A 16,249-nucleotide genomic window follows, 5' to 3' on the forward strand; every position below is an offset into this window, starting at 1 on the left:
AACAAGAAGAAGAAGCCACAATTAGGAGAAAGACGAGGACAGTGGTCGTTTAATGCGGAAAACTTAGATAAAGGAAGTGGTCGAGGACAATGCTTTTTCCTTTCCGCGAGGTAAAAACTTGAATTTATTCTGAACTTTTGGTACTGAAAGATGACAAAATGGAAGTTAAAATGACTAAATTGAGAGACAAAATAGTAAATTAGGAAAATCTTCATTTGAAATAGTTAAAACTTTAAAATGGATGATGATGATTTGTGTTAGATAATTCGGGGAAAAATTGTGAAACAATGTCTTTATTGAAGACGGGAGTCAATCTGAATCCATCTGCCCAATTCTTTTCCAATGGTTTGTTCATTTCATCAGCTGTCATTCCAGATGGTCTCAAGAATTCTTCAATTGATTTTGTCATTTGTAGAGGTAGTTTCGGAAATGATGAAAGTGAATTCGGACGATATGGAGACTGAAATGGACTAGAAGAAGTTGGATAAGAAGAGGTAGAAGGCATTGAATAATCAGTATATTGTGGTTGTTGAGGAGGTTGATGAGGAGATAATGATGGAGGAGAGAAATGAAATAATGGAACAGTTTCTTGTTGAACAGGTGGAACAGCTGATAGTGGTGGTCCCATTGTTTGATTTGATTGTTTTCGACACGATGCTGTCGTGAGAAGTAAATCAGACACTTCTGGATTGATGATATCTGTTAGAATCTTATGAAACGGAATCTTCGGATCAGAATCTCGAACGTAGAATGGTTGTTGAGATTTGCGAATACTTGTTGCAAGATTCTGAAGACAAAAACAGAATAAACTATTATTACTTGCTCTAAAAACCCACTTTCGACTCAAATATAAAATGAAGAATTGCTGATAAACTGCTTGCAGACGAGACAGAAGTTTTGTTTCTGCTGTGTTTGATCACTTTAAATAACAATTCTGATAAATTCTCACGTGCCAACGATAAACTTTCATTCAATGAATTCGAGAGTACTGTACTTTCTGAAATCAAAAAAACTGCCGCTTGGAAAAATAGAACTCAATGAAAAATCTGACCTGCAGTTGTGACAATGTATGCTTTCAGAACTGAATACTCAATAATTGACGGTGGTTTCCCCAAATAAATCTCGAAGACATCGGCTACTTTTTGAGTCAGATGAGTTGTGCATCTGAATAAATCAATGTAGAAAAACAACAATTATTGAACTTACACAGGCAATTGAAGCATAGACTGTTTTAGATCTTCAACACCCGAAGGACCCTTCACAACGAATCTTGAAGTTGACTCAAATAGAAGTAGATGAATGATTGTATCACTGATCAAAGCACTCTAAACGTTTCAAATGAATGGCCCTTCTGTTATCTGATCTTCATTTACTTTATCTTCAACACTGAATTTTCGGCAGTGTTCCTCTTCTAACATGTTCAAAAATCGATCAATATAATCGACACTTTGAACAATTCGTTCAATCGAAAGGAACTGTTCACTACTTTGTCGTGGTGAATCAGAGCAATCCATTGCTTCTAAATCCCCTGTTTTCCTTGCAAGAGACCTGTCTGCTATCAAACTTTTCAACGAGAAGTTCGCAATACCATCGAAATTTGTGGAAGTTGAACAAGTCTCAGCGAGTTTTCCGATTTCAGTCAATTGCTTTCGAGACAATGGAGATAAAAGAGATGTCCAATCAGCTGGATCCGCCAATCGATTCGACATACTTCTTGAGAGACTTTTCTTTTTCGAAAGCAATGCTTTTCCTTTTTTCCCTTTTTCTCTATCCGGTCGAACATCTGAATAACGCCACGAGTGAGGTAAAGAGGACTGATTTCGAACTTACAATCTGGATTCATTCCAACAAAAAGACATTTTCTAAATCTACAGTATCGACAAGCATTCCTTTCAACTGAAAACAAGTATTATTATTTCAAATGTTTTGATTTGAAGAAAACGAACATTTAGTGACTTCACAACATCTTTCAAATCGGCAAACATATTTGTTCCTTCCGTCTTTCACAGCCCTTCTAAAGAATCCTTTACAACCAAAACAGGCGAGAACTCCGTAGTGAATCTGAAAATGTTTCCTCTCTCAATCAAACCGTAATTAAGAAATTACCTTAGCTGGAGTATCTCCACAAACTGCACATACTCGATTAGTGTAAGATTGCATTTTTCAGAAAAAGTGTGAATAAACTATCAATTTACGTCATAAAACACACACTCCAATCGGTTACTGACCTGAAAAATGAGAAATCGAAAAACTGGCAAAATGATGACATGGGCAGAGAAAAAGGACAAAATGATCGAATTTGACGCAATTTGTTACATGAGACAAACGATTTGGAATATGAAAATGGTTTAGGGGGTAAGCACGATAGTTGTTTGAAAAAATTGTGGTTTTTTGGTTTATGAATACTTATTATCACCACTGAACAATCGTTAGAAATTACATCTTTTAGAGTAGAAAGAGTAATAGAAGTCATTGAAGAAAAGAAGGGAAAATAGCCTCATGAGTTATTGAGATGAAACACTTGTTCTGTGGAACCCTCAGTATAAATTTGCTGAACAATGCATACCTTTAATGAAATACTACAGTATCCTTAGCGAATGAATGTGAAAAATGGAAATGAATCATCGGAACGGAGCCAATGAGCAAAAAGAGAGAGAGCTCCTGGCTCTTTGCTCCGCCAAAAAGATACTTTTGAGGGAAGAGAAAAGAAGAGAAAAAGAGAAGAATGTTATGGTCTTTGTGTGAACTTTTGAGCAATCAAAAAGTCTTTTTGAGAAGAGAAAAAAGAAGACGGTGCAAACGGAAGAAACTCATTTTTTGATACAAAAATCTAAGAGATTGAGAGAATTTATGAAAAGAGAAAGAAGAAGAGAATAAGAGAAATTGATGTAAAAGAGTTAATAAATTGGGAAAGACGAAACAAATGTTTGCGGGAAAGATATCACGAAAACTTAGAGACGATTTTTTGATTTGCACACAGGAACAGTGTAGTTTGTGTTCTTTGATTCTGAAAGAGCACCTTTTCGGTTTCTGCGTGAAACGTCTGGTTGCTCCATAGGAAAATCCCATCGTAATAGCAAATCTTTGAAGAAAGGTTATTGTGAAAGGACTTCACTGACACTGAATTTCAGTATTTTGAAGTTACAAAACTGTCCAGTAGACCTTCTGTCAAAATAATGAAACAAAGGAAATTGTTAGACACGTGAAGTTCAATAGTACAAATGACGGTACACCTACTCAGAAAAAGACAATCGGAGAGCATTTCACACACCGGAGAACACTAGACAAACCGTGTAAATATATTTAACAAGTTGGCACTCAACTAGTTTTTCTTAGAGAGTTGATAGGGGATTTCACTGCAATTGATATGTGAGGAATGTGTGGAGAGAGATTGAGTCTACCAACGAATTTTCGAAGACAATAACTGATGGTATTCTGTTGTCTCAAGAACAATTCCATTTTGATTTCGTTCAGCTTTCTTTCAGTATCACAACACACAAAAAGAGCAATATGAAAAAGGTTTAGTAACCCAAGTGTCTCATAGAAATCTTAGAAACCTACAGTGAATTTACGGTATTCCTACAATTTCAGGAGTTTCATTTGAGATAGTGAAATTAACACATGAAACCGATTCAAAAAGGAAAGGGAAATTCACTAGATTAAGATAATTCGAGAATAGATATGTAGACGATCTAAAGAATAGAAGGAACCTCCATGGGTTTCCATATTTTTCACTCAGAAGTCAGTAACCCAAACGATTAAAAATTCTGGAAAACAATTGTGAAAAAGTCAAGAGATTATTGTGAATGGTATTTAGAGTGAGTCTGTGCCACAAACACGAGTTGAGTCAGAGATTTCGAGACGCAGATACTGGTCGGTTACTGTTTCTGCTGCGTCTCCCTGAGTTACACACTGCTTTCGTTTCAAAAAGTTTGTGTTTGAGTTGGAATAATAGAGAGGAGAGTATATCGGAGAAGAGAGAAATTCCCCTTTTTCACCAAATGACGCCATCCCGTTTTTCTCTGGATTATCGTAGTTTGTGCATCTAAAAATCGAAAATCTGGAATAAATTTTGAAGATTTTCTGAAAGAAAATTGAAGGCGCTGAATTGAAGTGTACAGATAGTGTCTGGAATGAATACAACTAACTGGTTTTATGAAAACTGCAGAAATAAATAAATGAGTCATCAGAACAATACACAACAACACAATGAAGTTATGATGAGGTGACCGAATTTAAATCTATTTCAGATAGGAAAGAGAGATCGATGAATTCAGAATCTCTTGCAAAGTCCGTCACAATCATAATTTGTGTATCAGCTTGGTTCTAAACTTAGATGAAAGAATTATTCTATTCATCCATCCGAAAACGTTTCTTCTGGATCCGTCCACCGTTGTTGTGTATCAGATATAAATGGATGAAAATAGCAGTTCAATTCACGAATCGAAGTTTTTAAAAGTAAACTTGTTTGGTTTTCCCTTGTTGGATAGCAATTATATTTGTTTTTGTAGGTCAATCTATTGATTCTGAACTGAGAAGTTTAAGTTTAGAAATAAGAGAACCGACGAATTGATGAGTTTCGAAAATCCATTCATGAAGAGCTGGTAATACCTAACAAACTATTTCAAGTGTTTCCTTATCCTCAACCCTTTGTCGTTGAGCCTACATCTATAGAAAAATATAACAAATTGAGCTGTTGTGTGATAGAAAAGTAAAACATGAAGACAATTGCAAATTTACCAATCATGATAATTGCAAAATCAAAGTTTCAAAATATCAGGGTAATGCGATTTCATAGCTGAATGACAATACACTTATAATATTGGTTACTGGTCAATTCTCCAGTCTGTGATACACAGTGGGGAGAATCTTATAAGCAATTTTTATTGAACTAACAAGTGGATCAAAAACCTGAGCCGTCTGGAACGTTAACAAACCCCAATCTCTGGGTAAGTATACCAAAAGGATGATTCAATTGAAAATTCATTTTTTGTATTGTATTATTTTGGTGATACAGGACACTTTGATATTGACAGTTGACTGAAATCTCTGTATTCTGTTTTCTTGCATCGCTTTGAACTTTTTTCACTTTTTTTGGAATATTCCGATTTCTCAATTTTCTTTCCATGTTGTTCTTTCAAAAACAGTGATCGAACGTTCGTAAGTAATGAACAAACAAACACAAAAAACAATCAACTCAGCTCATCGTTTTGTTCCAAAACACATTTTACTCACTCGTTTTTTGTTGTTTTCTTCATTTATTTCGTCTGCTTCGAACTAATTTAATTTATGTAGGATCTTCCAGTTTCCTTCCATCTCAGCAGTGGGAAACATATTTCTCATTTTGAATGAAATTAAATATTTTCTGAAAACTGGCCACTAGTCATATTTTGAACCCGATCTCGAAAGTTAGAACAGAACAAATGTATCAATTTTCGAGCGAGATGGATTACGTTCAGTCAGTTTTGTGTTGTTTTCAGATAAATATAGCTGCGGTACATTCTATTTGAACGTATATTTTTGGTTGAAAATATGATGAACACTTTTTTATTTTTTCATTTCAAAAGAAGAACTGAAATGACGTCAAAATTCTTTATTTTTCAATCAAAGAACACTACCGTATTTGTAACTGCTGACTCCATTAAAACCCATCCCCATTTATTTTCTCTTCTGTAATTCAAAAAACGTTTTCTTTTTCATTCTTTGGTCATTTTAAACCAGTCTGTTATCCATCCCATATCAACGTTCTTCGTGTTCATTTTATGATTGATTTAATCCTCCCGTTGACTATGTAACATTCGATATGTATTTTGATTTATTCCAACAACAGTCTACAACTTTTTCTTCTATTTCTTTCCCTGCTTTCGTCTCTCTTTTCCTATCTTTCTTTTGTTTTTATCAATGATAATTTGATATTGTTCTTACTTTTTTGGAAGGAGACCTGATGACGTCACTGGAGAAAGAATCAACTTCAGGTCAGAATATTTTAAACTTGTAACTCGATAATCCGTCATTTTCATTCCGCCCGAATTCAAATTTGCATACAGAAACTCTTCTTCTTCTTCTACAGTTTCATTCTGTTTTATTATAGATTAACCTCTGTTTGGTCTCTATGATTCCATTTTTCCCTAAAAGTAAAGTCAATTTTTCTCTTTTTGGTTCCAATTTCAAACTACAAGTATTCTTTGAAGTTTCTATCGATTCTTCTATTTCAGATCGAACAAAGCGAGTGAGAAGGTGAGAATTAGAAGAAATACATGAATGAAATGATGAACGAAACATCAAAAACGAACGGAATCAATGGCGAAACAATTAGTGAAAATGAAGAAGAAGAAGAAGAAGATGAAAAAGAAGGAAATGATGATAGGTATGTATGGGGAATTCGGGACAAAAACACAAAGATCTACCTGAAGAATTCTAGAAAAGAAATCCTTTCGTATGATTGATCCCACTGGCCCGTGGAAGTTTCAAAGTTTCGACCGGTCAAGTGTGTCTAGTTTTTAAATGATAAATACCGAAAATTCGAGATTTGACACCCGTTACTTTGCGAACGTCTCTTCGCTTTATGTTTTCCCACTAGAAACCCCTTAATGGTGAAATTTTAAGTATTCACAGTATGAGAATTCATTAATTTTCATTGTAATGTTCGTGGAAAGATCGTATCTTGAAAAGTATTTTTCAGACAGCATTCTTCATCATTTCTCCGATTGTTAAATGCTCCCAGAAATTCCGTATGCAATGCAAACACAATCCACAGTATTTCTTCATTCAGGTGAGTGTTCTGATATCCTAATTGTTTATCCGATAATTTTTTTAGTTTAAGTAAATTAATTTCAGATCTGATCACCTCTCCCGTAAATCGACTCATAAACTTTTCGATAATCCGAACCAGTTTGCCATTGAATTAACAGAAAAACTATCTCCTCCGTGGATTGAAAATACATTTGAAAAAAGAGAATGCGTCCGATTCACAGCTCAATCAAAAGATGCTGAAAGATGTGGCTGTGGACGGTCTCTTTCAGCTCATTCATCTGCTTCTCGTCTATTTTATACTCTTCCATATCATTTGTTAGAGAAAGAACAAGAAGTTTGGACAATTGCAAACAATACTCAAACATCCACGACTGACGCTTTTGGAACAATCGTATTTCAAGGTGGAGCACATGCTCATAAAGCTCAATACGTCAGATTATCATATGATTCTGAGCCATTGGATGTAATGTATTTAATGGAAAAAGTATGGGGACTGGAAGCGCCGAGACTCGTTATTACTGTACATGGAGGAATGAGCAATTTTGAGTCAGTTAAATTAATTATTGAGAAAGTCTGAGTTCAATGTATTTTCAGACTTCAAGAACGTCTTGGACGTCTTTTTCGAAAAGGAATGTTGAAAGCTGCTCAAACGACTGGTGCATGGATAATAACAAGTGGATTGGATAGTGGAGTGGTTCGACACGTGGCAAAGGCACTGGATGAAGCTGGAATTTCAGCAAGAATGAGATCACAAATTGTTACAATTGGTATTGCTCCATGGGGAGTTATAAAAAGAAAGGAGAGATTGATTCGAAAGAATGAACATGTCTATTATGATGTACATTCGTTGTCTGTGAATGCGAATGTCGGAATTTTGAACGATCGGCACTCTTACTTTTTGTTAGCTGATAATGGAACTGTTGGAAGGTTGGAAAATAGAAAAAGCGATATACTTCAGATTCGAAAACCAAGTTTTTTTCAGATTTGGAGCAGATCTCCATCTTCGCCAAAATCTTGAAAACCATATAGCAACATATGGATGTAATGGAAGGAAAGTACCAGTTGTTTGTACATTATTAGAAGGTGGAATTAGTTCAATTAATGCAATTCATGACTATGTTACCATGTGAGTTCAACTTCTCGTTGGAGTCTGAAAATATTCTAATTCTAGGAAACCAGATATTCCAGCAATTATTTGTGATGGAAGTGGCAGAGCTGCTGATCTAATTTCATTCGCTGCCAGATATATCAACCCAGACGGGTATATTCTATGTCTCTCAGCCCTCAAAATTATCTTTTTTCAGTACTTTTGCTGCGGAAGTTGGCGAAAAACTACAAAATTTGATCAAAATGGTGTTTCCTGAATCAGATCAAGATGGAATTTTAAGCAAAATCACTGAATGTGTACTTCATGACGACCTTTTAAGGATATTCAGATATGGAGAAGAAGAGGAAGAAGACGTTGATTTTGTTATTCTGAGCACTGTACTTCAGAAACAAAATCTGCCTCCCGACGAGCAGGTAATTGAATTTTAAATCTATTGAGATGCTGAAACACACCGTTTTTCATAGTTAGCATTGACATTATCATGGAATCGAGTTGATTTGGCGAAGAGTTGCCTGTTTTCGAATGGAAGAAAATGGCCGAGTGATGTGTTGGAAAAGGCAATGAATGATGCTCTCTACTGGGATAGAGTCAGTTGTCTCTCTATCTTTCATCTTCAATTAATCGGTTTCTTTTCCAGGTCGATTTCGTGGAGTGTTTACTAGAAAATGGAGTTTCAATGAAAAATTTTCTGTCAATAAATCGTTTGGAAAACTTGTACAATATGGTAAGCGAATTTCTAGAATAACAGAGCAGTGGATCCTTTTTCAGGACGATGTAAATAGTGCTCATTCGGTTAGAAACTGGATGGAAAACTTTGATTCGATGGATCCTCATACGTACTTAACAATTCCGATGATTGGACAAGTTGTGGAGAAATTGATGGGAAATGCATTTCAATTGTATTACACTTCGAGAAACTTCAAAGCTAAGTATGATAGGTACAAACGATTGAATCAGGTTAGTTTTTGGATTTTTGAATTTGAGTCAGCGAAATGTTTCATGTTCATTTCAGAGCAGTTACTTCTATCGAAAACGAAAAATCGTGCAAAAGGAGTTGTTCAAGAAGAAATCAGATGATCAGATAGATGAGACTCAAGAAGAAGAATTCGGTTTTGCGTATCCATTTAATGATCTTTTGATTTGGGCGGTGCTAACAAGTAGACATGAAATGGCGAAGTGTATGTGGATTCATGGAGAAGATGCAATGGCAAAGTGTTTAGTTGCTATCAGGTTAGAGTACTTCCTATGGGATGAGCACATATATTCTACTTCAGGTTGTACAAAGCTACAGCAAAGATAGCTGAAGATGAGTATTTGGATGTAGAAGAAGCCAAGAGACTTTTTGATAATGCAGTGTGAGTTTAGCCTGAAAGCTTTTTTGTCACTTTATATGATAATCTTAGGAAATGTCGAGAAGATGCAATTGAATTGGTAGATCAATGTTATCGTGCTGACCATGATCGAACACTGAGACTTCTTCGAATGGAACTACCTCATTGGGGCAATAACAATTGTTTGTCGTTGGCAGTTTTGGCTAACACAAAGACATTTTTGGCTCACCCTTGGTCAGTTTTTGAAAAAAATTTACTTCTGAAAAGTTTGATTTTCAGTTGCCAAATCCTTCTTGCTGAACTTTGGCATGGTTCTCTAAAAGTGCGTTCAGGATCAAATGTACGGGTTCTGAGTGCTCTGATCTGTCCTCCAGCTATCCTTTTTATGGCTTACAAACCAAAACACTCGAAGACCGCCCGTCTTTTATCAGAAGAAACACAAGAAGATATACCATATCCAAGAGATCCATATCCAAGAGAAAGTATAACAAGTACAACATCAAATAGATATCGATATCCGAAAGGAGGAGGTGAAGAACAGAAAGAAACGTTGCTGGAAAAAGGAAATTATGCGAAAAAAGTGACAATTATATCATCTCGAAAGAACTCTGGAGTGGCCAGTGTTTATGGATCAGCGTCTTCGATGATGTTCAAACGAGAACCTCAACTGAATAAATTCGAAAGATTCCGAGCATTCTACTCCGCTCCAATCACGAAATTCTGGTCGTGGTGCATCGCTTTTCTGATATTTTTACTTACTCAAACGTGTATTCTTCTTCTGGAAACTCCTTTGAAGCCATCGAAATATGAATGGCTTACACTCATTTATACAGTCACCCTTTCTGTTGAACACTTGAGAAAGGTATGATTTCTGAATTAAAATATTTTCAACAATTACTTTCAGCTACTGACATCAGAAGGATCTCGAATATATGAAAAGATCAAAGTGTTTTATTCGAAATGGTACAATATTTGGACATCAGCTGCACTTATATTCTTCTTTGTTGGATTCGGATTTCGTTTGGTCCCAATGTTTCGACATTCTTGGGGAAGAGTTCTTCTCAGTTGCAGTAATGTTCTTTTCTGCATGAAAGTAAGTCAAGTGGGATTTCAGAGTGAACAAAACAACAAGTTTCAGACTTTTGAATATCTTTCTGTTCATCCATTACTTGGTCCTTACATCCAAATGGCGGCTAAAATGGTGTGGTCGATGTGTTATATTGTCGTACTTCTTCTTGTTCCACTCATTGCTTTCGGCGTAAATCGACAAGCTCTTACCCAACCAGATAAAAAAGAATGGAGTTGGTTACTGGTCAGAAACATCTTCTACAAACCATATTTCATGTTGTACGGAGAAGTTTATGCAGGAGAAATCGATCCATGTGGAGATGAGGGCATATTTTGTTACCCTGGATATTTCATTCCACCTCTTCTGATGGTTGTATTCCTTCTAGTTGCTAATATTCTTCTTCTCAATCTACTTATTGCGATTTTCAAGTAAATTGAAACTAAATCAATTAAAATTTACATAGTTCCTTTTTTCAGTAATATCTACAATGATTCAATTGAGAAATCGAAAGAAATTTGGTTGTTCCAGAGGTATCAACAACTAATGGAGTGAGTTTTTGGTAATCCATCGAACTACATATCTTCTTATTTCTAGGTATCACGACAGTCCATTCCTTCCACCTCCATTTAGTATTTTCGCTCATGTTTATCATTTCATAGATTATCTCTGCAATGTAAGTTCTAGTTGAAAGGTAACAAGATGACAGCTGTTTTGAATTTCCAGCTCCGAAGCAAACGACCCGATTCAAATCGTTTTCGGTCCGAGCATTCAATAAGTGAGACCCTGTCCTGTTTTCTTATTCGCTCATCTTATTTTTCTTATAGAATTGAGTGTGAATGAAGATGAAATGAAACGAATGCAAGACTTTGAAGAAGATTGTATCGATACACTCACGAGGACAAGACGATTGAAATTAGACACGAAAGAACCTTTGAATATGACCGACTTGTGAGTTGCATGACTTTGCAGAAAATTATTGAGTCTTTTCTCATTACAGAACTGAATTGACATGTCAGCGGGTACATGATCTGATGCAAGAGAACTTTCTTCTCAAGGTAGTATTCGGGAATTTGAACTATTTGTGTAAATATTCCAATTTTAGAGTCGTGTATATGATATTGAAACCAAAATTGATCACATTTCGAATTCAAGTGACGAAGTTGTCCAGATTCTCAAAAATAAGGTACAATTGATTTCACTCTACAAAAAAATCCAACTGATAATTTCAGAAGTTGTCTCAAAATTTCGCAGCATCATGTTTATCGTTACCTGAAACCTCGATAGAAGTTCCGAAACTGACGTAAGTTGAGAAAAAGATGTTTTTCACATCCAAACATTTTTCAGAAAACCAATAATTGATTACCATTTGTCTCCTGTTGTAATAGAAGAGCGTCTCGCGACTCGATCCCCACTTCTTGCAAATCTTCATCGTGATCATACACTTCGAAAATATGATGATGTAGCTTTTACCTGACTATAATAATACAAACAAATCCTTATTCAGGCAAACTTTCAAGCTGGAAATCTTCAACGTAGAACACGTCTTCATTCCAGTTCTTGCTCTATTTCTCAGGATATGAAAGAGATGAGAACGTGAGTTTATTTCTATATCTAAAATAAGTTTTTTGAAAACTCTCATTTCAGAAGTGCAAGTGCAAGAAATTTGAAACGTCAGGATTCTGGAGAACTGACGCCTTCTTCTCATGGCGGATATGATTCAGATGTTTCTGCCCCGGACTGATTCCTCACAGGTTTCTCTTTTCACTGTCTTCATGTACATATCAATATTCAAACTTCTCAAAACGCTTAGGTACTGCTTTTTTGGTAATAGTTTGGTTTGCAAAAACTATTGCTTCGAATAAAAAAGTTGAATTCTGTATTCTTTCGAAATCTCTAATGATACAATACTTGAAATATGTCCTAATTATTCCGTTCCCCTAAAATTCGATATATATTCAAATGAGTGTGAAAACAAACAATTCTCTCCTGTTTCGTCTCTTTTCTGATACCTTTTGGCGGTTTTCTCTGCCTGCACACACACACAAATACATACACAAAACGTGGTGTCCTTTATTCATGCAAATGCGATCGTCAAACAACAATTTTATGATTGGAGAAGAGGGGAAAAGGACATCGGAGAGGTGTTAAGAAGGTGCTAAGCACAATAACAAGTCAACGAAATGAAAGAGATTGTAAGAAAGTGAGAAGACAGAACAGATGATAAATGAATTGATTGTCATCAGAGTTCTGCTCCAAACAGTGAAGTTCTGATAAAACATTACAATATCTGGAAGACCTCGAATTTCCAGTAGTGAGTTCTTCAACATACCGTAAAAACTGTATTAGAGCGACATGTCGCTCTATTTTTCAACCGCCTCTCAGAAAAATGTGTGGTTTCAGAAACTCATTAAAGTCAAACGGAAAAAAACTTTTTTGAAATTTCTATTTGTATTGCTCATAGGGAACCACAGGAAACCATAATTGCAGCTGTTTTTATCTGAGATTCAGTGCTGGTCTTACTTTAAAATAAAGTTCTTAAAAAACTGACCATCATCAAAAATATTCTAAAGCGGTTACTGTAGAAATCTATTGAACAATTCTCATATGACTCTAAAGTTGGTATGAAGGGAACTCTAGAAGGTAAAAACGCTTTGGTTGTCATCTCTCCATTACAGTTTCCCCTAGAAACCGACAACTTCACATTCTCATGTTTTGCTTTTCAGTTTCAGTCGAATACATGTGTACCATGAAGTCTATCAAATAACATTTCTCCTACAATACCTGATCTTTTCCACGTGTCAACTCAACCAGATCCCTCTGATGTCTTTCTTTTTTCCTCTCAATTCTATTCAATATTTCCTTTTTCTATTTGCTTATTGATGATTGTTGCCAGCCATCTCTCCCCTCCAGGGCGGTGTGAAAGAAAGGAAATGAGATAGTGTGCAGATATATGGAGGATTCTATAGAAACATACGAAAAACTGTATACAGGATGGATGGGTTATTTGCTCCTCGCTGTCCGGGGAGGTGCGTACTGATAATGGAACAAGTGAGGTAGAGAGACTAGGAGAGAATTTAAGAAAAAGAATTTTGTTATCAGAGAGAAAAAGAGTATCAATGTGTCAGACACTCGTGTCTATTCAACACTCAAAAGCTTTCTCTCTCTCTTCCTGACTCATCCATTTTTGTATTGGACGGTGTTCCATGTTTTTTGATATTAGATACAGAGGTGACAGGTACGGAGAGTGTACTCCTCTCTCTCCTCTTCTCATTATTTTTGTACGGACTGCACATTATATGTCAGAAATTAGGAGAACTGAAGAGTTTTTCAAACCATCTGGAAACGAAGTTTCTTTTTTTCTTACACTAATTCCCATTGACCTAGATTACTGTAGCTACAGTAATAATTTTTCAGACACATCTTCATAACTCTCAGCCTTCATTAACTCTTTCAATTTTGTTCAATTTCATTTATTTACTTCTAGAAACTTTTCTCTTTCTTCCATTTCACCCATCACACTTCTCCGATTACGGCCTATTTTCTCATCTATTTTTAGTTTTTCTTCTTTCTTTAGACCGCCTGAAACATTGATTTTACTGATAAACCTCTTTTTCTGGAGAGCAATAAATGGAAACTACCAAACTATTTATAGACGATTTCTGATACAGTAGCGGTCATCATAAGGGAAACTATTTGATCTGAAATCATGCGTGAATATAATTATTTTTAGAGAGAGGAAACTATATATGGATAGTGACTCAAACTAGGATTGAAACTATTTTTCACACGCTGAATGTGTTCCATTTTGAGTCAGTATACAAATAGTTGTTTCTCAACTTTTTTGCATGTCCCGTCATTTTTGAAAATTGTTTTTGATAAACTGAAACTCTGAGGAGTGGTTTTGTTTCATTTATTGGTGAATTTCCTGAGAATCAGATTAGTACGCTGTTTTTGAAGTCATTTTTGTCTTTTAGATTCTCTGATTTTGCAATTTTACTTCAGATGCATAGTAATTTTTATAAGCTTCCACGTATTTCATGGCACATCCTTTACCGGAATACTGTATCCAACTGCTACATCTCTTTTTTCCATTACTTTCACATGCATTTCCATATCACAAAAAGGGAATACAGTCCCTTCTCTTCACACATTTCCATCTTCGTTCCGTGCACAACCATCCATAAAAAGCTTTTTCTCTCTCTTTTCATCTTCCTTTTTTCTTCTCCGTTCCGTTCGTGACTCATCTTTCTTCTTCTTCTACACTCTTTTTTGTACATCTTTTAGTAATGCTCCAGTTTACCGTTCTTCCGAAAACGAATGAATTTATATTTTTATTATTGGTTTTCAACCGATTCTTCTCGAAATAATCTTAATAGCAGCTTGAATCTTTTTGAGTTTTTGGAAGTAACATAACAGTAAATTTTTCCTTTTCTGAAACTATGGGTATACATAAAAATCTAAAACCAATCAGTTCAAATAAGAAATCGTAATTTCCTACACTCAAAATTGATATTTCGATCCACGGAAATGACTCGATGCATTAAGAGGATTACTGTATCTTTAAAAAGTCGAAGCTTATGAAGTAATACTTTTTCATCAGACCTCCAACTGAATGTTATTGCTCCGTAGGCGTCTTTTTTAGTTCTGTTTTGATGACTCATTTCCTCTTCGATGACTCAATTTTTTCATTCCGACTGTCGTTTTTCCCCTATTTCTTCATGTGTATACAAGCGAAAAGAGAGAAAATAGGAGGAGGTTGTAGGTAAATATATGCGTCTATGCATATTTCTTATCATACTTTTCTCCTCTTTTTCACTTCTTTTCTTAGTGTTTGAAGCTTATTTCTAAACTGTTTTAGGTTATTTTCAACAGTCTTCCTAATTAGAAAATTAATTCAATTGTTGAATATGAACTTGTAGATCTGATCAAACGAATGCAGCTTATGGGGGATTGTTCACTCTGATTAAAAACTAAACTTCTAAGATTTCAAGTCCAAGATTTTTAGAATTTCACCAGAATTGTTCGAGATTTGAGAAATTCCTATTACACTTTGAATCGGAAAAAACGAAGACCCTATCAAGAAAACTTGTGAGGCTTTCATCAAGGAAGGATTTATCAAACCGAGTTTCAGCTCAAAACCTTAAAAGTTCTCACTTCGGAAAGCCGTTCAGATAATTTCTGCTTCTTTCATTTTGTAATTTCTCAATTATCTTCAACTCTTCTATTTCTCATTTGTACAAAAATAAATCACTCACCTGGAATAAATGAATAAATCCACAGAAATCGATGATATTTTCCCAAGAAAAGGATTCAATTTCATCCAACTTTTTCTCCATCATCCTCTTTGTTTTCTTTCTATTTTTCTCTTCCGTATCCGCCTCCTTTCCAATATTTACTCTTTGTGGAAGAGGTCACCTTGGCTCAAGGCAACTGAGCGAATTTTTGATGTCAGGAGAGAGAAAGAGACATTTATTAGTTTGTCAACAATGGTGAAAACTGTTTCTTAACGGGTTCACACATCTCTCTAGGTCTTTCCTTTTAGAAACTATTGGATTTTAGAAAACTGTGATCAATTATTACCAAAGAGGCATAGCCATTTTTACTCACTAGATCTGTTACTTCGGCTTCTGGTGCTACTCCTTTCTTACTTTTGTAATTTAAGTCATAATAATTTCTCAAAATGAGAACAGTTTTTGAGAAGTATCTGAAAGCTGTACCTGCCATAACCCCTCTCTCCGAACTCTTGTTTCATTGACCATTTCGTCGGTTTTCTTCTTTTCCGTGCCGTCAAAAATATACTAATATTTACCTTTGTTTCTCGTTTTCTCTTTCTTGTATCATCAGTTTTTTGAGTTTTACGACGTTTCCCCCTCTCCTTTTTTCTTCGACTCTTTTCTGATTCTGATCAATTCATTCCAGTTTCCGATGATTCACTGAAAGTTTAAAATTTATGATAATGTTTATTTCATTTCTTTTTGAAATTTACTT

The 16,249-nt window shown here is 35.3% G+C and overlaps 2 protein-coding genes across 2 annotated transcripts; one reads left to right on the forward strand and one right to left on the reverse strand.

Annotated features, from left to right (window-relative positions):
* Positions 1 to 232: 232 nt before the first annotated feature.
* Positions 233 to 2,160, reverse strand: GCK72_014087 (uncharacterized protein; the record flags this gene model as incomplete). Its single annotated transcript, XM_003107819.2, has 8 exons — positions 233 to 787; positions 837 to 997; positions 1,052 to 1,164; positions 1,207 to 1,325; positions 1,374 to 1,783; positions 1,831 to 1,896; positions 1,947 to 2,061; positions 2,107 to 2,160. The coding sequence occupies 8 exons, from the start codon at positions 2,158 to 2,160 to the stop codon at positions 233 to 235; spliced, it is 1,593 nt and encodes a 530-aa protein (XP_003107867.2).
* Positions 2,161 to 6,257: 4,097 nt separating this feature from the next.
* Positions 6,258 to 12,002, forward strand: GCK72_014088 (uncharacterized protein; the record flags this gene model as incomplete). Its single annotated transcript, XM_053730133.1, has 26 exons — positions 6,258 to 6,367; positions 6,683 to 6,772; positions 6,838 to 7,299; positions 7,348 to 7,680; positions 7,736 to 7,879; positions 7,925 to 8,014; positions 8,058 to 8,274; positions 8,326 to 8,448; positions 8,499 to 8,585; positions 8,630 to 8,818; positions 8,874 to 9,091; positions 9,136 to 9,216; positions 9,265 to 9,426; positions 9,472 to 10,054; positions 10,097 to 10,285; positions 10,331 to 10,689; positions 10,738 to 10,809; positions 10,856 to 10,934; positions 10,985 to 11,036; positions 11,086 to 11,209; positions 11,259 to 11,316; positions 11,364 to 11,444; positions 11,491 to 11,561; positions 11,606 to 11,720; positions 11,766 to 11,854; positions 11,906 to 12,002. The coding sequence occupies 26 exons, from the start codon at positions 6,258 to 6,260 to the stop codon at positions 12,000 to 12,002; spliced, it is 4,275 nt and encodes a 1,424-aa protein (XP_053584905.1).
* Between the last annotated feature and the right edge of the window lie 4,247 nt (positions 12,003 to 16,249).

This window comes from Caenorhabditis remanei, chromosome IV, assembly GCF_010183535.1.
Source record: "Caenorhabditis remanei strain PX506 chromosome IV, whole genome shotgun sequence".
NCBI classification, from domain to species: Eukaryota; Metazoa; Nematoda; class Chromadorea; order Rhabditida; family Rhabditidae; genus Caenorhabditis; species Caenorhabditis remanei.